Here is a 27,348-nt window from a genome sequence, read left to right as displayed (position 1 = left end):
ACTAGAATCACAGGAAAGTAAGTTTTGTTGCTGCTGCTGCTTTAAAGAAATAGATACTATAGTTTTGCTTTAAAGAAATAGATACTATAGTTCAAAAATTGAATAAGTATTTATTGTTCCAGAAGGTACATTGCTTTTTATACATATTTCATAAATGATACAGGATTTTACACATGTTCAATATTTTGCTATTTGTTTAAAGGACTTTTCTCCACATTTCCCTCCCTTGCCTCCCACACACCCTGAAAGGATTTGCTCGTTGCACTGTGCTGTTTCTTCTTAAAAACCTGCACACAAACAGGATAGATGATTTTAAAATAATTCACAGAACTTAACAAAAATAAATGAGGGAAGGGGTTGAACGACTCGGGGGCACTGGAAGGAAGGGGAGACATGCATCCTTTCATTCCATCATGCCAGCGGAAGGGGCGGCGGCAGGAGCAGAGCAGCAGCGGTCTGGGCAGGCCTTCAACCTCTGCAAGGCACCTGGAGTCTGGGTTTGTCATTGCAAGTGTTTCTTTTCATACACAATGATCCCAAAAGAGGAAGAAAATGAGAAAGAACCTCCTTGCCACAATGAGGAGGGGCGAATGGTGTGAAAGAAAAAGCCGATCAGCTGTGTGGCAAGCCTCATCATCCTTTCCATCCTGCCCCCACAGTCGTTAAAAACAGGATATTAGACACAGATTCCTTTGACTCTTCAAGTGCAGATGTCATCTGGAAATATGGTAGAAAATATTTTGATAGAGTATAAGATTAATTCTTCCTTCTCTCAATTTAAGATAAGAAAAAAGAGGGTGAAGAGGGTAGGTTGAAGGAAGCCGTAGAAATGTATTCCTGTATAAAGATAAATTGCACCCTTGGAGATCCACACACTTGATTTACAACTATTGAAGTGGTGGAGGCGGGGGGGGGGGGGGGGGGGGTTCACAAACAGTGTGGAAGTGTGTGTCCTTCAAGATAAACAAAGTCTCCAGACAAGGCAGCGCCATCTGGGTGGGCTGGAATGCTGTCACACGAGCAGATTAACAGCAAGGAGATTATTCTGGTTTGAAATGGCTAGAGAGCCATGATTTTTAGCCAATTTGTAAACCTTACGTCTTCCTGATTTGGTAATATAGCTGAATACCGCCCCCCCTCGGATTTGCGTTATGGAGGGAGAGGGGAATATCAATAGGAGAGTTAAATAAAGGAGGGAAATTCTGCCTCCTCTTAAAGATTAATTAATAAAAAACAAAACAAAACAAAACAAAACAACCTCATGCAGTGTTGCCAATGATTCCTAGGTACTGATCCAGAGCACTGGAATATACAGACATCGAAGAAGGTATTATGGGATAATCCAAAGTGTCAATTATTAAACAGTCATAAGTTGATTCCAACTCTCATATGGATAAAATTAGCATAACCAACAGGACTGGGTGGTCAGAAAAGGGACACGAATAGGAGAGATTCCTGGTCACTTTGCAGAGACTGGGTCCAATTTAAAATAAATGCTAATGACATGGGCTCAGACTCTGTTTGCCACCCACAGACCTTGAGGATTTGCTTTTCTGGTATATTTGTTTACTCCTATGTCAAAAATAAGAAAAGTCAAATTAAAAAAAAAAATTAGAGCTGAGTGGGGTGCTGGTGTGTTACTGTTTTGCTGACCCTGCAAGAAGATGCAAGAAAGGAACACCCCCAGCATCCTTTTCTCTTTATGAATCTCTCAACTATATAATGCATCATTTTCATCCAGAAACTAAGATGCTTGATTAAGACAATATTCACTAAGCCCTTTGAGCTTATATTCCACAAAGCCTGATCCTTAGATTTTAACTTCCTCTTCTTCCTTAAGATCCTTTTTGTTTTGTTTTTTAATTAAAGGTAAAAACCCTCTACCCCGACTTGGCTCCCAGCTTCCACCTGCAATGCTTTAATTAAAAAGGCAAGAGTTATAAACAGGTGTTCCTTCTGCCAGGATTCAGAGGCTCTTCGTAGATCAATCTTTTTCACCAATTTGTCGAAGGGGCAGATGTACTTGTAATGGGTCTCTCAGTCTCTTAAGGTCCATTTCTGCCTAAAATAGAAACAAAAGGTCAGAAAAACCGGCTAGTGAAGCTTTCAATGATATTATCCCCTCCTGAGAAAAGGTAATTGTCTTTTTCTGCATCACTATGAATCCCAGAAATCATCTCAATTACTCTCAAATTGAGACTGCCTCAGAAGCAAAGGGCTTTAAAGGCATAGGACAACCAAGGGGGACCAGAATGGAAGTCTGCCCTGGCAGGATCACCTGTCAACAGAGCCTCCAGGAAAGGCTGTGCTGTCAGCAGGGCAGGACTCAGAGGCTCAGGACCCTGCGAGCATCTGATGCATCCTGATGGCGTTTCTCAAACCTTTGTCTGGATCCGGAACTTGAACTTCCGTTGCTCAACACTTGAGTGCTTCCTCCAGTAGTTGTTTCAGTTTTTTTTGCTTAGTGATTTTAAAATCAGGGATGTGCTGTCAAGGGCAGCACTTTCAAAACTCACACTGGCTGGGACCTCAGCTATGGAGCTGGATTAGTAGGCTGAGGGTAGGGCTGGAGCATTTGTATTTTTAACAGCTCCAGGGATGCTTCAGCCCCACCCTCAGCCTAATGCGCTCCCTCCAGGTGAGAACCACCACGCGGAGCAACAGAAGACATAAATCAACTTAGGCCAAGGCAGGAAGACAGACTAAGCCTATTCAAAGTACAACCCCACCACCAATAAGGGACAGAGAAGAGCAACCAAACGTTATAGAAGACGGCAGAGTTTCTAGAGATTTTCTGAAAAATCGCTGAAGTCATATAAGACTACAGAGAAGAAGAATGAAGATTTATTCAGCAAAATCAAAGATATCGGAGGGAGGCACATGCAGAAATTTGAAAGAGGTAACTATTATGAAAAATAAAATACATCTCTTTTAAAACAGCATCTTCTAGTTCAATAAACTCTGAGACTTGTGCCTGGCAAACATTTCCAGTAATCTTTCTTACCTGGATTTTATTTTTCTCCCATAGCCACCACACATTTTAGGTGGAAAATCTTTCGAAATTGTTGTAAAAAGATTTTATAAAGAGAGAAAAGTAAAAACAGACAATTTTAAGGAAACAAAAAGAAAAAAAGGAAAAATAGTTCTACAAATTTCAATATGCTACTGTTAATAGGATAGATAGGACCCATCACCTTTTCACCTGCTGTGTTCTAAAACTTTCCAGAGAGATGTCCATGCTAAAATTCGCATTTTTATTAACCGAGGAATAATTAATACAGGAAGAAGAGGGTGTGATCATTCTTTCAGAGTTTACCCACTGAAGCACTACAGTTATGGATAATGGTAATAATAATAACAATTATTATTATAATACCAATACCATACAAAATGGGACTGGAATTTATTTTTATTTTTGGAAAACTTACCTGAGCAATTGCATCCTTGAGTTGATTATATTTCTCTAGGTCAAAACGTGACTTTTTGGCTCCTTTATGGAAAAATAATAAGTATTGTCTGTCTCTGGCTTCTGGATAAACATATTCCTACAAATTAAAGGAGAAATTAAATTATTAGTCCTTATAACACTATCATTACAAAATGAGCACTAACTGCTGATTAGGTTCACCACACGTGCAAAGATAGATACCGATGTAGGTGCAGTGTTAAATATTTTTTTTAATTTATTTTAAACTAATTTTTTAAAAATTTTACTTATTTATTTGACAGAGAGAGAGAGAGAGAGATCACAAGTAGGCAGAGAGGCAGGCAGAGAGAGAGGGAGAAGCAGGCTCCCTACTTTCAGAGAGCCCAATGCAGGGCTCAATCCCAGGACCCTGGGATCATGAACTGAGCCAAAGGCAGAGGCTTAACCTACTGAGCCACCCATGTGCCCCTAAATATTTATTTCTTGAACATTTTTTTACTGTGAAACACATGTGTAAGAGTACACAAAACAAAAACGCACATCACAATGAGTCATCACGTAATGCAGTCAAATGCTCTACCACTGAGCTATACCCCCATGAATCATCACATAATGAATAAGCTAATCACCATCAGATAAAGAAAATCGAACATTGCCAACAACCTGGAAGGCATCCTCCCACCTCTTCCCAATTATTAACCCAGGCTTCCTTCCCAAACTCATCACTATCTTGCCTTTAATGGTAATTATTTTCTTGTTTTCTTTACAGCTTTACTGCTTAAGCATGAATCCCCTTGAACTCTATGGCTTAATTTTATCTGTTTTTTTAATTTTATAAAAATGGAGTCACACGATAGGTATTATGTGCAGCTACTTTTGCTTAATATGTTTGTGATATTCATACTTTTGTAATTCATTCATTTTCATTGCCAGGTTATATTCTATGGTATGACTACATCACAATTTATCCATTTTACTACTGATAAGACTTTGGGTTGTTTCCAGGCTTTCCTTTTATGAATAATGCTGCCAAGAACATTTTTGGGCTTTTCTTTTCTATTGGATGTACACCTATGAATGGAGATCCTAGATCATAAGGTATGACTGTGTTCAAATTAAGAAGTGATATAAAACAGGTTTCCAAAATGGTGGTACCAATTACATTCCCATCAGCAGGATACGAGAGTTCCCATCATTCCATATCCTTGCCAATACTTGGTATTGCCAGTTAAAAAAAAAAAAAAAAAGTCATTCTGGTGTGTGTGAAGTACTACCTTATTTTTCAAAAATAGCTTTCATGAGATATAAATCACATACCATACAATTCATCCACTTAAAGTATAATGTTCAATGGCTTTTAGTGTATTCATGAAGTTGCACAACCACCACTACAATCAGTTTTTATCATCCTCAAAAGAAATCCCATTCTCTAGGGACACCTGGGTGGTTCAGTGGGTTAAGCATCTACCTTGTGCTCAGGTCCTAAACCCAGTGTCCTGGGATGGAGTTCCACATTGGACTCCTTGCTCAGCAGGAAGCCTGCTTCTCTCTCTGCCTCTGCCTGCCACTCCCCTACTTGTGCTCTCTCTCTGACAAATAAATAGATAAAACTTCATTAAAAAAAAAAAAAAGGAATCCTGTACTCTAATAATCACTTCTCATCTCCCTCAACATCTCCAATTCCAGGCAACTATTAATCTACTTTATGCCTCTGCAGTTTTGCCTATTCTGGACATTTCATATAAATGGAATCATATAGCATGTAGCCTTTTGTGGGTGCCTTCTTTTGAGGTTCATCCATTTGTAGCATGTATTGGTACTTCATTATTTTGTTGTTGCCAAGTAATATTCCATTGAATAAATATGCAACATTTTATTTATCCATTAATAAACTGATGACATTTAGGTTGTCTCCACTTTTCTGGCTATTATAATGCTGCTATGAATATTCCTGCACAAGTTTTTGTATGAACATGTTTTCATTTCTCTTGGAGATCTATAGCATTTTCCTGATCACTCATGAGCCTGAGGCATTTTTGTTTCATATATTATTAGCCATTTGAACTTCCATTTTTAGATATGCTTATTCAAATCTCTTGCCATCTTTTTCTACTGGGTTGTCTGTTTTTTTCTTACTGATTTATAGGTTTTGTTAATATATTCTGGTTATGGATCCTTTGTTGGGTATATGCCCTACAAATATCTCCTCCCAGCCTGTTTGCCCTTTTAATGGTGTTTTTTTGTTTTTAGATTTTTATTTATTCATTTGACAGAGATCACAAGTAGGCAGAGAGGCAGCCAGAGAGAGGGAGGGGGGAAGCAGACTCCCTGCTGAGCAGAGAGCTGGATGCAGGGCTCAATCCCAGGACCCTGGGATCAGGAACTGAACTGAAGGCAGAGGCTTTAGCCCACTGAGCCACTCAGGTACCCCTAATGGTGTTCTTTAATAAATAGAAATTCTTAATATTTTAAAAAAGATTTTATTTATTTATTTGAGAGAGAGAGAATGAGAGAGATGGGGAGGGGCAGAGGGACAGAGAGAGAAAAGCAGACTCCCTGCTGAGCAGGAAACCAGATGCTGTGGGGCTCGATCCCAGGACCCAGAGATCATGACCTGAGCCAAAGACAGACACTTAACCAACTGAGCCACCCAGGCGCCCCCAGAAATTCTTAACTTCAATACAGTCAACTTTATCATTCTTATTCTTTATTGTTAGCGCTTCATTTTGGGTAAGAAATTATTTCCTATTCCACAGTAATTGGCATATTTTCCTATTTGCCTTCCAGAAGTTTTATTTTATTTTTTAAAAAGATCTTATTTTTAAGTATTCTCCCACACCCAACGTGGGGCTTGAACTTACAATCTTGAGATCAACAGTTGTATGCTCTACAGACTGGATCAGCCAGGTGCCCCTCTTCCAGAAGCTTTATTGTGTTAGCTTTCATATTTATATCTATAATCTATCTGGAATTAATTCTTACTAATTAAGGATGAGTAAGGATGGGTTCATTTCATTTTATTTTTAATATGGATAATCAATTGTCCTAGCACCATTCGTAGAAAAAGACTCTTCTTTCTTTGCAGTGTTATCTTTTTAAAATCAAAAGTTCATTTATAACACATCTGTTTCTATATTCTCTCATTTATTCCATTGGACTATTTGTCTTTGTGCCATTATCTTAATATTACTATAATATTATAAATAAAGCTACAGTCTTCCATATCCTGTAGAGCAAATCCTCTTACCTAATTTTTCTTGTTCAAGGGTTCACTGGCTTTTCTTAGGCTTTTACATTTTCACTGAAATTCTAGAAACAGTTCATTCAAATCTTCCCCCCTTCATCCTCAGAATTGTTGGAAATTTGACTGGGGTTGCACGGAATCAAACAGATCAATTTGAATACAACTGACATTTTTTAATATTTACTTTTCAGTCTGTGAACATGTTCAGAAATTTCCTTTAAATTTATGTTTTTCTGCATAGCGATTTTGCACATCTTTTGCACGATTACTTTTAGTTTCATTTTATAATTGTTGCTGGCATATAGATATGCAATTGATTTATGTATATTGACCTTGTATCCAGTAACCCTATGAAACTCACTTATGGATTCTAATCAAATATATGTACATGTATATATATACATATATATATATATATATATATATATATATTTTTTTTTTTTTTTTTTTTTTTTTTAACGTACGAAGACCTTTGAATAACATCAGTTTTATTTCTTTCCAGTCTTTACATTTTTAAATATTTTTTCTTCCAGGGATAATTTATGTTTGCTTCTGCCTGGAGCCTATGAGCACTAGCAGTTTTGGATTATCACTATTCTAGGAATACCTTAGTCTAATTGAGATGAATGAAGTTGGGCTATGGTTCAGAGAGAACCTACAAGAGGATCCTCCTTATTTGATAATGGTAGCTATTAGAGATTCCAAACCAAACAATCTCAATTGTTTTGATCCTTCTAGATCATCAAGTTTTGCTCAGCTTCTTGGTCTCTGTCCTACCCTGCTTAGTCAGCATAAATCCCCAGAGGTATAAGCACACTCAGCACCAGGTTTACCTTCCTGGAATTCCTCTTCCTCAGGTCCTTGCTTGGTAATTTGCTATCTTATAAGCTCTCTAGTGTCTGTAGGCAGATATATTTAATGTTTTATCTAACTATTCTAACTTTTCCTCATGGGAGGATTGGTCTGATGCCTAGTATGTCATAAAAGAAGCAGAAGTGAATATTGAATTACAATGATGACAATAATGGATTAATAGTAGCTAAAGGCGGGGCATGCCTGGGTGGCTCAGTTGTTAAGCATCTGTCTTCAGCTTAGGTCATGATCTCAGGGTCCTGGGCTGCAGAGAGCCTGCTTTTCTCTCTCCTACTCCCCCTGCTTGTATTCCCTCTCTCACTGTCTCTTGCTCTGTCAAATAAATAAATAAAATCTTAAAAAAAAAAAAAACAGTAGCTAAAGGGAAATAGAAATTGGAAAAAAAAAAACCCTGAATGCCTCTCCTCCTAAGATATTATAGTCTAGTAGAGGAGTGAAGACATTATATGTGAATAACTATAATACAAGATAGCGTAGGATAAGTGAAATGAGAGGTACAATGTGCTACAAGAATTCAGAAGGAGAGTTCAAAGTTGTCTGTAGGGAACTGGCCAAAGGTTCATGAAAGATCAGTATTTAAGAAACCTTGAAATATAACAGGTAGAGATCCACAGGGAGAACTCCCAGCTGACAGAATGATGGGAAGTAAGGAATGAAGTGGTAGAAAACTCAGGGCATTTGGGGGAATAATGAATATAATTTTATTTGTTTAAAACACACAGTAAGTATACTATAGGGAACTGACAGACCTTTGGAGAAGACAGGGAGGAACCAGTTATGACTATCAGGCTAAGGAGTTTGGACTTCAATCAACAGATAAAAAGAACCTATTAAAGGGGTGTGTATATGAGGGACAGGAACAGGGAAGAGAGGAGAATGAGAAGGAAAGAAACAAAGACAGACAGACAGACAGCAAGGCCATGTCCAGAGCTGTGATTAGACATGACTGATCTGGTTGTTCAGTTCTGTTCACTCATGGTAATGAGTATGAGCCAGACATGGGACTCGGTGCTAGATACTCTGGGCAAACAATGGCCGGACATGAACAGTTTATTGTCTCTCTTCTCTACCAGACAAGTTTGGGAGGCCCAGAAAGGTTAAATACCATTTGGGGGCTTTCATTTTCTCACACATAAATAGGCCTGTGACCAGTGGTCTAACAACAACAGAAACAAAATGTCTATGTTCAATCAGAGCTATATAAAAATATAAGAGAAGCAATTCTCAGCTTTGGTACCTAAGAAAATAGAAAAAGGTTCTCATGTCTCACTTACTGTAAATTTTTATCAAGGGAAGTTGAATCTGTGTGGTATTACACAGATAATAATAAGTGATAGTAAATCCTTCATACTTTTTAAAGTGCCAGAGGATTTTCAAGCTACTGTAAAAATAACACTGGCAACAAAAATGAGTTCCAGATACTGATATTTAATAAATGAGTCTTGGTTGCTAGTGAATAGGCCAGGCATATAAAGTGATTAGACATCTAATTTTCATCTCTCTTCTATGAAGCAAAAAGAGTAACAAAGAAGCTTACTTATACTCTTAATATACTTAGAAATAGTCCAGAGTTGAATTTAACTATCTGATTAGTTATCACTAACTTTCCATTCCAAGAATTCAATAAAAACCAAAAGCCAAGCCAACTTGGCTGAGCAAGCTATCCTGTAGCAGATCATTCTTCTCTCTGTAAGGTATTTTTTTCTAAATTTAATGGCTTATATGGCTCACTTTATAGTCTGTGAGCTTCTTGAGGTTAGGAGCCATGATTCCTTACCTTTAACACCGAGAATAGAGCATAATACACAATTAGCATACATGTGCACAGGTGCATCTGTGTGTGTATGTGTGTGTGTGTATGTGTGTGTGTAGGATTAAAGAGTACTTAAGGGGAGATGGCTTTAGAAAGAATATGAGAGAAAAGAGAACTACTGTGACACCCAAAACTTCATTAGCATCTCATAAAAAGTTTCTGGAAGAGGAATTCTTACCTGGCGTGTCATTACAAAATATGCATACATTGCCATGGCACTTCCGTAAGTGATAAAGTAGGTGACTGGCTCCATGATGTCCCAGGAATATTCCCACCAGGTAAGCCGGGCCAAAATGCCAAACTGTGTGGCCATGTAGGCAAGTCCACCCCATAGCACCAAAGTGGTCCTCTTCTCAGCTTTTCTGCTAATCTCAATTCGTACCTACAGGGCACACATGATCAATCAACAATACAGTATTTTGAAACAGAACCAATTTTACATTTAAACTGTTTACATTTGCAGAAGAAATAGGGCTCATAATCAGGACATGTTAGTCTCCCTTCTAGGAAACGTAACTTGTCTTCCTAAATAGTATCTGTAGTTTTCACTGAATATTTTATAGGAGTAACACTTTCTTAGGACACTTGTGTTTTATGTTTCACCCTAGAAGTAGGAAAAGATGAAAATATAGTGAAGCTACAGGAGTAAGTTAGTGTCAACAACTCTTTATCCAACGACACAATTATCTTTTTTGAGAAAGGGATATGAAAATATGCCAGTGTTCTCTTACTGTAGCATGTAAGATTTCATCTATCGTCACTGTTTACTCAAGGGGTCTGCTAGGGGGCAGAAAGTACAGAGAGTCAGAGCATGGACTCTAGATTCAGAACAGCTGTATGCAGGTCCTGATCTGTGTATCGTCATCAGTGTCATATAGAGTTTTCTGAGGACTAAATAACGGACTACAGGTCAAATACTTGCACAATTCTCAGCACATAGTAAATAGTCAACAAAAGATGATAATTACTTTGTTATAGCTAGTACATTAAAAAAATGCTTTTTTACATCTTGAAAATGCCAAATTTAAATCTCATTCTCCTTCACAACAGTTCAAGTCTGATTTCTCACATTTCTAATGATCTTAAATTTAATGAGAACCTTGAGATACACGTTCATTATTTTTAAGTAAATGAGAAGAAGCACAATATTAAGAGTATCTGTTCCCTCTCTTAATCTCTGATAGTCTAATTTCTTACAATGAAAATATTTGTATCATTGTTAAAAAATAAGAATGACATGCTTATTATAAAACACCTGGAAAAATGTAAAGAAAAAACCAGTCATCACCCTACTCTATTAGCATTTTGGAATATACTTCTGACATTTTTCCTGTGGGTTACATATACATATATATAAATATGCATAGCTATATGCACAACACATTTAAAAATTAGATCACAGTATGCATTAATATGCACATTTTATAATACACTTTGCATCAAATATCATAATATTCTTCTATAGCAATATGTAGATTAGGTCTACACAATCATTTTTAACAGGTGCATAATATTCCATGTAATACTGATTCTTAACTTGGCCAAAATCATTACCCCCTACACACATAACTTATCTCAATCAGTAATTAACTCAATTGTTGCAAAGGTCATAAATCTGGTTATGGGCAGACATTTAGAGCTCAAAGTTCTATGCCCACTATGAAGACTCAAAGCTATTCCTTTTCAAGTTTTTTCTTAGCTTTGATTGGACTTTGTTATGGTTCAGTTCCCAAAACTAAAGGACTAGTTTGACTGACACAACTCAATTACCAAAAAAAGATGGGGGGACCGAGGGGGAAAGCAAACATATATGCTCTAGAAAATTACTGTTGAAGAGGAGAGTCTGAGATTTGAATGGGCACCTTTTCCAGGGGAGCCAGTTGCTCTTTGAGATCCTCTAATCTTTCAATAAGCTCCCTTTCCTTGTTTAACTGGTGCTGCTCGATGCACAGAGTAGTGTACAGCTGCTGGACGAGTGTCTTTACATCATTCAGTGTTGCTGCATTTTCGTGGCTTAAGAGGTCTGAAAAGAAAGGGGTTACAATTTTTTTTTTTTTAGTGTTTGCCTTAGATGGAGCATTCCTATTCCCAGAGCTATTAGACAATAACAAAAACAAGACATACTCATTTACTACAGGAACCCCACCATCCATGTTCAACTGAAGGAAAGTGATAGTTCCTTTTCAAAAAAGAGGTACCTGCAAATCCTAGAAAGTCAGTTCAGATTTAGGCGACTTGAAAATTTTGAAGCCAACATCTACTTTTATATTCTTGGAAGTCAAAATGCTACAAATAAGATTACAAATAATAATAATCCTCATAAGATTAAAACAAAAAAGGGTGCCTGGGTAACTCGGTCGGTTAAGTGTCTGCCTTTGGCTCAGGTCCTGGGGTCCTGGGATCAAGCCCCACATAGGGCTCCCTGCTCAGCTGGGAAATTGCTTCTCCCTCTCCTTCCGCCAGCCGCTCTGCCTACTTGTGCTATTTCTCTGTCAAATAAATAAATAAAATCTTTAAAAAATAAAAACAAAAATCTTAGGCAATATGTTAAAAACTAGTAGAGAGGTTCAGAATTTGATCATGCTTATCAAAATGCTTATCTATAATTTGTCCGTGTTCCTGCCATTTTAATTTGTGATTTTCTTCCTGTTTAATACAGGAAAAAAATACACAGTATTTCCAATTTGCAAATACAAAGATATAAATAAAAATACAATTATCCTAAAACTCTTAGTTCCCATACACCTTCCCCCTATCATGCCAAATTTGATTTACCCCTGTTGGGAAAAGAATATAGCTGTTTGGGCCTGAATATCATGTTTTAGAGGGCATGAAGTTAAGAGAACGATTGAAAGGGTAACACATTAAATTCTTTGATTCAGTATCCTCTTCTGGGAGTAGCACGTGTTTCCAGAAATCTAAAAATTTTGTTTTTGAAAAATCTAATTTAAAAATTCAGCTTATCTCAGTTGTCAAAGAATAAAAACAAAAAACACAAGAAAGAAAACTTTTGCTTTAAACTCTTGCTAGCCTAGAGGCGCCTGGGTGGCTCAGTGGGTTAAGCCTCTGCCTTTGGCTCCGGTCATGATCTCAGGGTCCTGGGATCAAGCCCCGCATCAGGCTCTCTGCTCAGCGGGAAGCCTGCTTCCTCCTCTCTCTCTGCCTGCTTGTCTGCCTACTTGTGATCTCCATTTGTCAAATAAATAAATAAAATCTTAAAAAAATAAAAAGAATCACTTTAAAAAAATAATAATAAAATAAAATAAAATCTTGTTAGCCTGATGATTCATAGACCTGTACCCTTGGGGCAAATAATACATTATATGTGAATAAAAAATCAAATCAAATAAAATCTTGTTAGTCTTAAATGTGACATTTTGTTACGTACAGCATAAGGTAACTCATCTAAATCAAAATAAGCCATAGTCAGAATTAGCCATATATTTAAACTTTTTTCAAGGATGTCCTTTAGTACAGTTATCACAGAAATTCAATCCATGAAAAATTCAAGTAAGGGCAGCAAATTAGATTAGAGAAGAGCTGATACAGTAAAATGGTAGCACAGTATCTTGCACACTTCAGTAAATGTGTGCTGAGTTAATGGGAACAGACAAAAGCAAGAACACTTTGAGTTCTAGAAGTCATCTATGTCAACAGGGCTTTCTTTGCACTGAAGTTGTAGCTCACATTTGCATATGGCTTTACACTCTCCAAAGTTACAAGAGAAAGCTGCACTCTGGAAGGCAGTAGTTTATCTGGAACGTTACAGTACAGTGGTAGAGTCTGTGTCTCTTGACCCCATGACTGGAACTGAGTTATAATGTTTCTACTAGATCAATAACAATATTTCTCCTGAAAGCTGGGTCCCCTTTCAAAAAGACAATTTCTTAAGTAGTGATCAATCATCTACAGTTAATAAAATCTCTTCACATATATTATTTATATCATGTTATCCTCACAATAACAGCATGAGTAAACTTGGCAGTCAAAATTTATAAATGAGGAATTTGAATCCAAGAGATAAGATTAACAAATGTTTTTGTACTAGGTACTGATCTAGTCACTACAGAGAAAAAAAAAATCAAGTATGAGGTGGTTGCTCTCTTTAGTGAGGTCTAAAACTAATACTCACAAACTTGCATAGCTCTTAAGAAATAGACAGAGATCATCTGACTGGTAATCCGATGACTTTCCTCCTGTATGCCCTTTCTTTTTCCATTTTAACTTTTTTTTTTTTTTTTAAGATTTATTTATTTATTTGACAGGGAGAGGGAGAATGAGGGAGGGATAGAGGGAGAGAAAAAATCTCAAGCAGACTCCACTTTGAGCATGGAGCACAATGCGGGGCTTGATCCCATAACCCCAAGATCACAACCTGAGCTGAAACCAAGAGCTGGATGCTTAAAAACACCCAGGTGCCCCCATTTTAGCTTTTAATACTGTATTTGCTTAGAAGTCCAAGGAAGGAAGGGGAGTAAGGAAGGAAGGAGGAAGAAAAGAGGAAAGGAAGCAAATAAGCAAAACTAAACAGAATCTCTTCTCTTCTTTTTCCTAATGTAGCATGGACATGTTAATGATCAAGCATGTATAGATAATCATATCCTGAGAATCTGTGAAGTTGGAAATCAGACTTGGAATTTGTTTTACAAAAATGTACGTCTCTGTTAGAATACTGTTCATTGAAAGCTTGTTAGTTTACACTTGATCTTAGTCAAAAGGCTGAGAAGCGATGAAAGCTTGTTAGTTTAAAAATTAATATTTGTATTAAGGGTTCTGCTGTGTAGAACATTTATTTTTTATATCAATCTTTTCTTTTATGGCTTCTGGGTTTTATGTTATAGTTAGGAAGCTCTTTTTCAATCCAAGGTTATAAAAATATTTCTCTTTAGATTGGCTTTCAGTACTCTTTAATATTTTTCTTCTTCAAAATTTAAATTTTTGATCCACATACCCTTTGACACAGCCTTCCACTTCCAGGTATTTTTCTTACATATACACTCATAGACTTCCTAAGTGACACATATTCAAGATTATTCAACATTACAGTATACACTATAGCAAAATATGAAAACTACATAAAGTTCATCATTAAGTTTCTAGATCCTTTCTTATCTTTCTCTCTTTTGTGTTTTGCTTATTTTCTTTAGTGATATATTGGATTTCTTTCTCTTTATTCTTTGCATGTTTATTAGTGGTTTTTAATATAAGGTTACTATTAGGTTTGTATATAACCTGTTCTGCATACAGCAGTCTATATTAAGTTGATGGTTGTTTAAGTTTGAACCCATTCTTTTCTCCTCTCCTCTTAATGGTTTAAGTATATGTTATTACATTATATATCATTTTTAAAGTGAGTTCCTGGAATTTTTATGGAAATACTTTTTACTGCTTTTGTGTTTTCTGCCTTTTATACTGTCACTTTTGGTCTCCCCTTTTCACTCAGTAAGTCCCCTTTAATATTTCTTATAGGGGTGGTTTGGTGGTCATGAATTCATTTAACTTGTTTGTCTGGAAACTCTTTACCTTTCCTTCTATTCTGAATGATAGCTTTGCTGGATAGAGTATTGTTGGCTGAAGATTTTTCTCATTCAGCACTTTGCATATATTATGCCTATCCCTTCTGGCTTGCAAGTGTCTGTTGAAAAATCTCTTGCTGGCCTCATGGGTTTTCCCTTGTAAGTTACTGGCTTCTTTTGCCTTACCATTTTAAGAATCTTTTATCATTATATTTTGGAAATTTAGTTACAATGTGTCTTGGTGTAGATTGCTTTTGTTGATTTTGATGGGAGTTTTATGGTTCCTCCTGGATCAGGATGTCTGTTTCTTTCCCCAGGTTAGAGAAGTTTCCAGCTATTATTTCCTCAAATACATATTCTGCCCTCTTTTCACTCTCTTCTTCTGGGACTACTCTAATACTTATGTGTTATTATGTTTGATGGAGTCAATGAATTCCCTAAATCTATTCTTACTTTGTGTAATTCTTTCTCTCTTTTGTTTAGCTTCATTGCTTTCCATTACTGTCTTCTAGCTAATTAATTTGTTCCTCAGCTTCTTCCAGGCTGCTGTTCATCACATCAAGCTTGCTTTTAGTTTATTGCACTCTTCATGTCTGACTCCTTTTAAAAGATTTATTTATTTATCTGAGAGAGAGTAAGGGGGAGAGAGAGTATAAGGAGGGAGGCACAGAGAGAGAAGTAGAAGCAGACTCCCCACTGAGCAGGGAGCCCAACATAGGACTTGATCTCAGAACCCTGGGATCATGACCTTAGCTGAAGGCAGATACTTAGCCATCTGAGCCACCCAGGCACCCCCATCCAATTCCTTTTTAACTCTTTTATCTCTGTGGTAAGGTTCTCAATGATCTCTTCCATTCTTTTCTCAAGCCTAGTGAGTATCCTTATGATCGCTGCTTTAAATTCTCTAGCAGGTGTGTTACTTACATGTTTGCTTAGATATCTAGCTGCAGCCTTATCTTGTTCTTTTATTTAGGATAAATTCCTATCTTCTCATTTTGTCTTAGTCTCTGCCTGCTTCTGTGTGTTACAAAAGCCAGCTATGTCTGCTACTCCCTTTTCTTTTTCTTTTTTTTTTAATTTTAAAGATTTTATTTATTTATTTGACACAGAGAGATCACAAGTAGGCAGAGAGGCAGGCAGGCAGAGAGAGAGAGAGAGGAGGAAGCAGGCTCACCGCTGAGCAGAGAGCCCGATGCAGGACTCGATCCCAGGACCCTGAGATCATGACCTGAGCCAAAGGCAGCGGCTTAACCCACTGAGCCACCCAGGCGCCCTGCTACTCCCTTTTCAATGTAATCTTTTCTCTCCCATTTTTTTAAAAAAGATTTTTATTTATTTGAGAGAGTGAATGAGATAGAGAATGAGTGAGCATGAGCAGGGGTAGGGGCAGAGGGAACAGGAGAAGGAGACTCTCATGCTGAGCTGGGAACCCAACGAGGGGCTTGATCACAGGACCCTAGGATTATGACCTGAGCCATACATAGGCAGACACTTAACTGAACCACCCAGGTACCCCATCTTCTCTTCATTAAATTGTAGAGTTTGTTTTGTCAGCCCTTAGTGATGCTTTCTGGGGTATTTACGATGATGATAGTTATCTAGTTGTATTTATGGAAGGAGGTGAGCCTAGGGTCCTCCTATTCAACCACCATCTTCCTCAGAATCCACTCTTACTTCTTCAGCTTCATCTACAATCCCATAAGGTCTCAGTCCTAAAATAAATCTTTTATTCCAAAATACCTATATAGTTCTGCCTCCCCAACTGAACCTGGACTGATATAAATACTATATATATATATATATATATATATATATATATATATATATACACACACACATATATATATATATGCTATTATTATATTATAATATATATATATATATGTATAACATATTATAAAAAGGGAAAAAAGTTATGCACTCATATTTTCTGACAAATCCATCAACAATATTTGTCAGGAAACATAAGAAACTAAGAACTGTGCTTGCTGGTACAGAAGGAGCAAAGGGTGGATGTAGAACAAGGAAAAGAAAACTTTTTCCCATACATTTTTTGACTTTGGCAGTTAACCTTGTGAATGTACTATCTATTCTAAACAAATAAAATTTAATGTGCAATCACATACTTTCTAACAGCAATTAAAAAGCCATGAAATGATAATTCAAAGATCAATCTCAGAGATGTCCAACTACTAAAGCCCCAGTAAACTCAGGAAAATTGGCTTTATTTTGTTAGATTTTCTTGTCAGGAAGAATATGGTTCCAATGTATTGTCAAAGTGGAGGAAAACATCAACTTCAAATCCTTGACCCAGAAAAATTTGCCCACATATTTGGAGATGAAATTTTGAGAGAAGACAAATCTACTAATGGCTTAACGATAACACTTTTGGATGACTTGTGTATGCTTCACTAAAAATGCAATTAGATATTTGTTAACGTTTCTGCACATGTCATCAGTGCCAGGAAATTCAGGTACAGAAAGGCAAGAAGATGTGTTAACCTAATAGGGATTAAAAGTCTTTTCAGCTACTAGAATGGTTTGAGAAGGACTTTGGTTGAGTCTCTGATAAAGTATTTGTTCCTGTTTGTATTTAGTTTGGCCCTTTAAGTGTTCCTCTCAAGACATTTACATCATTAAGAGAGAAGCAAGGTCTCCAATATCCTCTGAATGGATATATGGGGAAAAGGCTTAGTGGTGCCAATCAAAATGATTCTCCTTATCACAACAACTTTCAACAACCACTGAGTTAGATTATATTCTCTTCTTCCCCAATAATTAAGTGGAAGGTAGTTAACTACTACTTCAACATGGACTGAGATAAGACCTTTTGTACTCCCTTTTCCATATTCCTCCCTCCATTCTAGATTTAGGTTAGGTTTAAAATAATCTAATTGCTAAAACAGTTACTCTTCTCATTCTGCAGTGGGCAGAGGGCAATCCAGCCAAAAGAACGCAATGATGCTTATAGATAGCCTTAATGCTATGACCTGCCCCCTTGGTTTTTTTTGCCTCTTCCCTTTCAATTTTGGGCTTAGGTACAAGGGTACTCTTAGGTACAAGGGTTGTCAACACTTAGGCATCCATAATACTTACGGACTGTCAATCCACATAAACATTAAATGGGCCTTTATTAGATCCTCTATCAATAAGCCCTTTATCCTCAGTGCCTGGTATAAGTGTGTAAAGTTCAAGTTTACTGATACACAACATTTTTAGTTCGAAAGTGCTATCCATCAACAGGGAAATGAAAGGAACGCCAGGGTTGCTCAGTCCATTATACATCTGCCTTCAGCTTATGATACCAGAGTCATGATACCAGAGTCCTAGGATGGAGTCCCACATCAGGCTCCTTGCTCCATGGGGAGCCTGCTTCTCCCTCTGTCTGCTGCTCCCCCTCCTTGTGCACAAGCACTTGGTCTCTCTCTGACAAATAAAGTCTTAAAAAAACAAAACAAAACAGGGAAAAGGAAAATAGGAGAGAAGTGAAAGTTAAAGGGCAGGGGTGGGGGGGTTGGTAGAATTCAAAACTTAAAAAACTGTCCTGGAAAAGTTCTCCTTCATTAACTCTTTTATTAGATTTGTTCCATTGCTCCATGTATATATAAAATCTTCGTGTTCCTCCTCCTCATTTGATACCTGAGCTCTAGTACCTTCAGTTTCTTTTCTGTTTAGCCTTTTCACTAAAAAGTATATGTGGGGAAGAGGAATATGCCTACTCATCTGGATGATTGCCAACTTTCTCAAACACAGAAATGCACACTGCTCTCTTGATGCAGTTGAAAAAGAGTGGTGACTTGAATGCCAGCAATATCTTCCTCACACAGGGAGAGGAAGATCATATGGTGGCAACAAAATTAAAGCCTATTTTATACATTATCAAAAGAAAATGATTTTCCTTACTATTTATTTAAGGTCTTTTTAAAAAATTTGAATTCTCATATAGTTAACATACAGTGTTATATTAGTTTCAGGTGTACAATATAGCGATCCAACCCTTCCATACAACAGCTGGTACTCATCGTAACAAGTGCCCTCCTTCATCCCCTGACCTGTTTCACTGAACCCCCTGCCTTACCTCTGGTAACCATCAATTTGTTCTCTTTATTTAAGAGTCTGTTTCTTGGTTTGTCTTTCACCTTTGTTCATTTGTTTTTTAGTGTTTTTTTTTCTATGATTTGAAATCATATGGTATTTGTATTTCTATGACTTATTTCACTTAGCACTATACTCTCTAGCTCCATCCCATGTCATTGCAAAAGGCAAGATTTTGTTCTCCTTAACGGCTGAAAAATACTCCATTGTATACATATATGCACCATCTTCCTCACCCATTCATCTATCAGTGGACTCTGGGGCTGCTTCCATAATATGGCTATTGTAAATAATGCTGCTATAAACATAGGGGTACATGTAGTCCTTTGAATTAGTGTTTTTGCATTTTGGGGGTAAATACCCAGTAATGTGATGACTTCATCATAGAGTACTTCTATTTTTAACTATTTTAACTGTTTTAAATTGGCTGTATTTGTCTCCTTTTTCTCTATATCCTCACCAACACTTGTTGTTTCCTGTGTTATTTTTACTATGTTTTAAAAGTTTGGCTTCTGTGAGAAATGGTATGTAATAGCATAATCTCTCATTGTTTAATAACAGAATTAAGAGAACTATGATGTATGAAAAAAATTTTTTTAGATTTTATTGATTTATTTGAGAGAGAGGGAGAAGTAGCTTCCCCGCTGAGCAGGGAGTCCAACATAGGGCTCGATCCCAGGACCCTGGGATCATGACCTGTGCCAAAGGCAGCTGCTTAACCAACTGAGCTACCCAGGTGCCCTTGAAAAGATTTTAAATACTGAAAAGATATCTTAGGGGCACCTGGGTGGCTCAGCTGGTTGAGTGACAGGCTCTTGGTTTCAGCTCGGGTCATGATCTCATGGGTCTTCAGACTGAGCCCTGTATAGGGCTCTACGCTCAGCAAGGAGTCTGCTTGAAATTATCTCCCTCTGCCCTTCCCCTGACTCGTGCGGTCACTCTCTCTCTCTCTCTCTCTCTCATAAATAATCTTTTTTAAAAAGATATTTTAAAATTCTATACCAATGCTATTGAGTTACCAAATTTCACACTTCAATTTATAGTTATTATAAGTCCATGAATTATATAATATATATAATAAGTCCATGAACTAATGACTTTTGACCCTTGCAAACTAAAAAAAAAAGATTTTATTTTTAGGTAATCTCTACATCAAAAGTGGGGATCAAATTCATAATCCCAAGACCAACAGTTGCATGCTCCACCAAGTGAGCCAGACAGGTAGCTCATAAACTTCATATTCAAACTGACTTCTAGGGAAGAATGCCAGAACTCTGAGATGTAGATAAAGATGTAGATAAAGTTGTTAGAATGATGAATTGATTAGCAGAGAATCAAAGAGAATATCTCCCATTTTCTACCTTTACTTTCCTTTATTCAACTTGGGAATAACCCCATTTAAAAATCTAAACATTCAGGGGCGCCTGGGTGGCTCAGTAGGCTAAAGCCTCTGCCTCTGCTCAGGTCATGATTCCAGGGTCCTGGGATTGAGCCCCACATCAGGCTCTCTGCTCAGCAGGGAGCCTGCATCCTCCTCTCTCTCTGCCTCCTTTCTCTGCTTACTTGTGATCTCTGTCTGTCAAATAAAGAAAATCATAAAAAAAAATCTAAACATTCATTTCTGCTTTAAAAACACAGTATTAGACAAGATGGTTAAAATTAGTTATTGATTAAAAGCCCCTAGTTTTTCACAACATAATATATGGAAGCTTACTGTCCCGCTTATTATACTTTATGTGAGGATGTATTAGTGAACTTTATACTTTACTATTTATATACTTTATATACTATTTATATACTTTATACTATACTATTATACTTTATGTAAGGATGTATTAGTGAACCTTTTAAATTTTACTAACAGTAAATTTAAATTGAATGAACTCTCTAGGTAATTCGCATACACACACAAAATACTCCTAAGTAAAATGCTCTCAAGTTCTACCCAGTCTGTCACAAACGGCAGGTTTTCTTTTTTTTCCACAGGTGAATAACATCCATTATATGTATATACCACATCTCCTTTATCCATTCATCTGCAAACAGATAATTGGGTTGTTTTTATATCTTCACTACTGTGAATAATGTTTCAATGAATATGGGAGTGCATTTCCTGGTTATATGTCCAAAGGTGGGATTACTGGGTTATATGGTATATGGTATGGCCAGTCAAAGGGTAGCCAAACTTCCAATTGTAAGATGAGTAAGTTCTGGGGATCTACTGTACAGCATGGTGACTATAGTTAACAATATTGTATTGTATACTTGAAATTGACTGCGAGTAGACCTTAAGTGTTGTCACCACACACACACACACACACACACACAGTAATTATGTGAGGTGATGAAGGTGTTAATTAATCCTATTGTTGTAACCATTTTGTAATATTAAAGTATATCAAATCATCACACTGTATATCTGAAACTTACAATGCTATATATCAATTATATGTCAATAAAGCTGGAAAAGAAAGAGCAAATTTAAAGAACAAAAACAATAACAAAAAACCGAGTAAACTAATGCCTGTACTTCTGTTATTTTATTTTTTTATTTTTGATTTTTTAAAAGATTTTTATTTATTTATTTGACAGAGATCACAAGTAGGCAGAGAGGCAGGCAGAGAGGGAGGAAAGGAAGCAAGCTCCCCACTGAGCAGAGAGCCCAACATGGGACTCGATCCCAGGACCCTGAGATCATGACCTGAGCCGAAGGCAGAGGCTTTAACTCACTGAGCTACCCAGGCGCCCCTGTACTTCTGTTTTTTGTTTTTTTTTTTTTTAAAGAGAGCTTCTAGTCCAAAAATCAGGGAATAAAGAAAAACATATTAGCATCGCTGGCATGTAGCTACCAATCCCTGGTCTACATGTCCAGTTATTCCAGAGTAATAAAGTCTGGTTCAGTAATGTCTTACTATTTAAAGGTTACTTTCCCATTCTTGCTGTATTTACTAGACTTTTTCTAAAGCTAGTTTCATTTCAACTAGTTTGCACATAGAAGAGAATCTGGCTTCTGAACAACCAAAATACTACCACCTTAACTCACTTATTTCACTCAACACAGAATGACCACCTGAGTCAATGCAGGACACAAAATCACAGTGCCGCGCTCAGTGGGTTAATAAGCCTCTGCCTTTGGCTCAGGTCATGATTTCAGGGTCCTGGGATCAAGTCCTGCATTGGGTTCTCTGCTTGGCAGGGAGCCTGCTTCCTCCGCTCTCTCTCTGCCTGCCTCTCTGCCTACTTATAATCTCTTGCTGTCAAATAAATAAATAAACCCTTAAAAAAATATCACAGTGCCTTCCACCTGAGCATTAACAAAGAAGAGGAATAAGAATTCAGAGAACAGATTAGTCACTTCTGGTTGGCTGGGAGTCAGAGTGAGAAAGAACAGAAAGAATAGGATTGTTAAAAACCTTTACGGAGGAGCCAACCTTGACAATTTTGTCACAAGGAATAGGTTAGGAAGAAAGAAAAGAGGCACCTTCGAGAAAGGTGAACTAACACTGAGATGGCAAAGAATGGCACAGTTCAGAAAACAGCAAAGGAATAGAGGGCAGAGGAAAAGTAGACAACATGTAAGAGAAAGACAAAAACTTTTAAAGTAGATGTGGACCAGATTTTGGAGGCGTTCAATGTTTAGGCTTTCACTGAGAACATTTTATACCTTAGACACAATTCTCAAAAGCAGAATCAAAAAGAAGGGGCATCTTAGGAGGCTGGTGATAATGGAAGGGGCATGAACAACAGCAGTCATTGACGATAAAGATCAAGGGCAGAGAGAGAAAAGTGACCGAAAAAGACCCAAATCAAAGGCTATTTTAGAGAACTATCTAGCATCAGTACTGTGCAGAGCCAGATTAGAGTCTGGGATAAAAAGAAAAATCAATAATACCAACTGCCTTCATTTAAATTTTTGATATTGTGTTCATCATGGGTTTTTTTGCATTAACTTTAAAATAGTTCATTCAAATATTATTGATTACTAAGTTTTTAGGGGCACCCTCTTAAAATGTCCACCTGAAGGGGCACCTGGGTGGCTCAGGCAGCAAGCGTCTGCCCAGCAAGGGTCCTAGGATCATGCCCCACACCTGGCTCTCTGTTCAGCAGGGAGATTGCCTCTTCCTCTCCCTCTGCCTGCTGCTCTGCCTACTTGTGCTCTCTATCAAATAAATAAATAAAATCTTTAAAAAAAAATTTGCACTGAGGCAAATACCACAATTTTTACAAATCAGAAGTTCCAAAGGACTACTATTATACATTAATTGACTTTCACGCTATTGACCTTGAAAGGAAAAAAAAAAGATTAATTCCTGTTACAAATGTTTTAGAGGATAGGGAAGTCCATAATTTATTTTTGAAAGATTCCTCCTGCAATGTTATTAAAATAATGTGACTTTTAGCTTGTACAGAGGGAAGGAGCTTAATTTACATGGAATATCCATTTATGTGAAAGAGTGACAATATCCTATAATAAAGCATTCCAGTGTCTAAGGCAGAATCTAAGTTTCAGTCAGCGTAATACCCAAGTACTCAAGAGTGAGGTACCCAATGAGTTGTTCAATTGAAAGGGTTTTATCTGGATGTAAGACTTTCAGTTTCTTTGAATATTATTTGCTTCTCAAGGTTATCCAGGGAAAAACGAAGTTCTTTCCAAAAGCCCTTCCACATTTCTTTGACCTTATCAAGATTACTTTTTACCTCTCTTTGGTGGTCGTACATGATATGTTAAGTCATTAATGACCAGCTTAAAGTCATCAAGGAGTAGGAGGTCTATCCCTGTTGAGGCAGCAACTCGAACGCCATCTGTGAAAAATTTAAATGTAAAAATTTAAACTTGTCATATGTCCACAATTAATTGCGAATGAGCAGGAAAAAGCAATCCTCAAAATCAACTTTAAAAATTATATCTCTTCTTTTAAATTCTAGTTCACTTTTGCCTCATCCCCAAGTTCTATGCTAAACAAAGCTTTTATTATCTGAGCTTTTTGCTTTCATGATCTCAAGTCCATGAAGATTTAACAATATACTTTTCTAACAGAACTTTATGAACAAGTAAAATCATTACATAGATCTATAGGTGTTATGTGGAAATCTAGGGTCTCTGGGGGAGCTGAATGGATGTCATATATCTATCTATGATGGAAGATGATTGAGTAAAAGTAATTTGGTAGGGACAAATGTTAGGGTCAGCAAAGTACACCATACTGGTCTACTAATTATATTACTAGATAAGATGAAAATTAAGTATATTTAACTACTTAAAGTATAGAAATGTGGCAAATTATTAACAACTGGTAAATCCAAGGGTAAATAGGTACTTCCTGTATAGTCTTTTATGTTTCTTGTAGATTTAAGATTTTTCAAAGAATGGGAAAAAAACCAAGGTACTTAAATAAATAAGTAGGATAAATGTTATGTCAAATGGGAATTTTTAGTGCCATTCTTTTCCAATCACATATGTCTTAATTTTGTAAACTTTCATGTGAAAGACAGAAGATCTAAAAAGAAGTCCTAACATTTCGTATCTCCAGAGATGAGGGCTCAACCACTAGAAAAGTTTATTTTATGCCTACGGTAATAATAAATAGTTAATAATAACATAAAATGTGATTGACTGCTCATCTTTGCCTGGGGCATTATATGTCAGATGCTTCTGAATGAGACTTTTTGTATATATACAGTCCTAAAATTGAACAATTATACTTTGCAAAGTGGGAGAGAAATCACTGTCTCCTGACATTTGTTAAGGAAAAAAATATGTTCTAAAGTTAAGAGTGGGGTATTCTTTTGAAGAGGGGTGTGTGTCTGTGTGCGTGCACATATAAGTGGTCTGGGGTGAAATGAGGGTTGGGTGGGAATTAATAATGAATGTGACTGTACCTGGTGAATAGATTGCAACTCTGTCAATTCCCCGATCCTCTTCTTGCAGTTGTCGTAAAAACACACCAACCGAGTCTGAGATAGGTTTGAGTGTGAACTGGCAGCGTTCACGCCGGGATGGTAGCCTCACAGATATCACAGGTAACCCATTTTGATACACCACTGTCACATCTGAATGAAAAAGACCCATAATTATAATCAGATTTCATTATAAGTTACAGTATTACTAGTCTTACATAAGGTCTATTATTATCAATGTGGTTTAAAATATTTTCAAAGGTTTCAAGAATATGCCCTTTAGCTTTAGTTGAAGGTTATTCTGGGAACTGGCTTATGGAAGATCAATCACATGGCTCACACAATTCACTCTTCAGAAGAAGAAAAAAAAAACACATAAAAGATTAGATTCTAAGTAGGTCAGGGAAAGACTTGCCCAGAAATCTGAGATAAAAATTTTGGTGTTGGTGAATCTAAATCCTAGTTCTACTGAGAAGATTTTTTTTTTTTTAAAGATTTTATTTATTTATTTATTTGGCAGACAGAGATCACAAGTAGGCAGAGAAGCAGGCAGAGAGAGAGGAGGAAGCAGGCTCCCTACCGAGCAGAGAGCCCGATGCAGGGCCGATCCCAGGGCCCTGGGATCACGACCTGAGCCAAAGGCAGAGGCTTTAACCCACTGAGCCACCCAGGCACCCCTACTGAGAAGATTTTATTAAACAGACAGAGATTGCTGAACTAGGTTCCCTAACCTGTAGGAGATAGCTCTTAGTAGCCACAGCTTTCAAGAATCCCTGGGGAATAATATAATGAAAATACATTAAAAAAGTGAGATGCTTACTTAAGGACAGTCAATTCATATTTATGGTATAATTATTATTTCCAAGGGACTTGATAAGTAAGTATTCTCTTATGCAATATGAATATATTATGATATAATAAAAAAATTCTTTTTATGTTCTCTTGAACATCATCCTGAGATCAGCTAGAAGCCAAACTCAACTACTTGGGATTTTCTAACAAAAATTATTAAAGGAAACATTATCATAAGCTATAAATCTGAAAAGATTTTCTACATTACAAGGTAGAATTCCCATTTCCTTATCTTTTTCCTCAACAGGAAAAAAAAAAGCCTTAGTTACTAAAACAAGTGTCTGAATAAAGTAACTCTTTTGAAGTAATTTTCATATGAATTTTTTAAATAAATAAATTTTAAAGCTCATGTAAACTTTTTACATGAGCAGCTAAGATTTAAAGATGATAAGTTAGCACTAGGCTGTGAAGCACTATTTAATATCATTTTCCTTTTGCCTGAAGAGCTTCCTTGAACATTTCTTGTTCGGCAGATGTGTTGACAATAAATTCTCCTCACTTTTGGGAACTCTGAAGTTTATTTCACCTTCATTTTTGAAGAAAAATTTGCTGTGTAAAAAATTCTAGTTGGACACTTTTTTTTTTTTTTTTTTAAGCATTCTAAAGAACTTAGGTCTTCTGGTTTGTCTAGCATATGATAAGTTCATGTATATTCTTCTTTATTTCTCTGTACATATGTCTTTTATCCTGTGGCTACTTTTTTTTTTTTAAGATTTTATTTATTTATTTGACAGACAGAGATCACAAGTAGGCAGAAAGGCAGGCCGAGAGAGAGGAGGAAGCAGGCTCCCTGCTGAGCAGAGAGCCCGATGTGGGGCTCGATCCCAGGACCCTGGGATCATGACCTGAGCCAAAGGCAGAGGCTTTAACCCACTGAGCCACCCAGGCGCCCCTATCCTGTGGCTTTTCTCTTTATCACTGGTTTCCAACAATTTAATTACAATATTCCTTTCTATGGTTTCTAAGTTATTAAATTTCTTAGATCTGTGAACTCATAGTTTTCATCAAATTTGAAGAAAATTTTGGCCATTACTCAAATATTTTTTCTAACTCTTACACCTTTCCTTCTGAGATTCCAGTTATATTAGACTATGCAGTGTTGTCTCACAGGGCATTAAGGTTCTCTTTATATAAGGTTCTCTTCATTTTGGATAGTTTTAACTGCTATGCACTTCATTGGGACTGATATTTTCTTCTTCCGTGTCTAAATCTGTTAATTCCATCTATAGCTGCTTTTCATCTCAGATATTATTTATTTCACCTCTAGAAGTTACATCTGTTTATTTTTATATCTTCTGTTTTTCTTCATATTATGCTTGTTTTCCTTTTCCCCCCAAATATAAAGATCACATTTATAATAACTATTTTAAAATCCTTGTCTGTTAATTCCATCATCTCTGTTGTTTCTAGATCTTCCTGACTAATTTTTCTTGTGTTCCCCCCACTGCCGCGTCTTCATATATCTAGTAAGTTTTGATTCAAGGTTAGACATCATTACTTTTACACTGTTCAGTGCTGGATGTTGTACAGGTTCTTGCATATTATTTTGATCCTTTTAAGTCTCTTAGAAAGTTTCTTAGGACAGATCTAGAGATTCCTTTATTACAGGGCCAAATTTGGCCCTACTAAT

General features: G+C 36.8%; 1 protein-coding gene across 5 annotated transcripts in view; it reads right to left on the bottom strand.

Annotated features, from left to right (window-relative positions):
• Positions 1–90: 90 nt before the first annotated feature.
• The window catches only part of MCU (mitochondrial calcium uniporter), a 198,952-nt gene continuing 171,694 nt past the window's right edge, over positions 91–27,348 (bottom strand). For 4 of the 5 annotated variants that reach the window (XM_082716025.1, XM_082716029.1, XM_082716028.1 and 1 more), the window contains 6 exons: positions 24,849–25,019; positions 23,667–23,771; positions 11,220–11,380; positions 9,536–9,739; positions 3,429–3,545; positions 91–2,062 (listed from right to left, as the gene is read on the bottom strand). In XM_082716025.1, the coding sequence (XP_082572151.1) occupies positions 1,985–2,062; positions 3,429–3,545; positions 9,536–9,739; positions 11,220–11,380; positions 23,667–23,771; positions 24,849–25,019 (836 nt within the window). In that variant the 3' untranslated portion in view covers positions 91–1,984. The remainder of the gene's footprint in view (positions 2,063–3,428; positions 3,546–9,535; positions 9,740–11,219; positions 11,381–23,666; positions 23,772–24,848; positions 25,020–27,348) is intronic. The other variant, XM_082716026.1, reaches the window with a different exon arrangement.

The sequence above is a fragment of the Mustela nivalis genome, assembly GCF_964662115.1.
Source record: "Mustela nivalis genome assembly, chromosome: 2".
Lineage (NCBI taxonomy): Eukaryota > Metazoa > Chordata > Mammalia > Carnivora > Mustelidae > Mustela > Mustela nivalis.
This window is presented reverse-complemented; position numbering and strand designations above follow the sequence as displayed.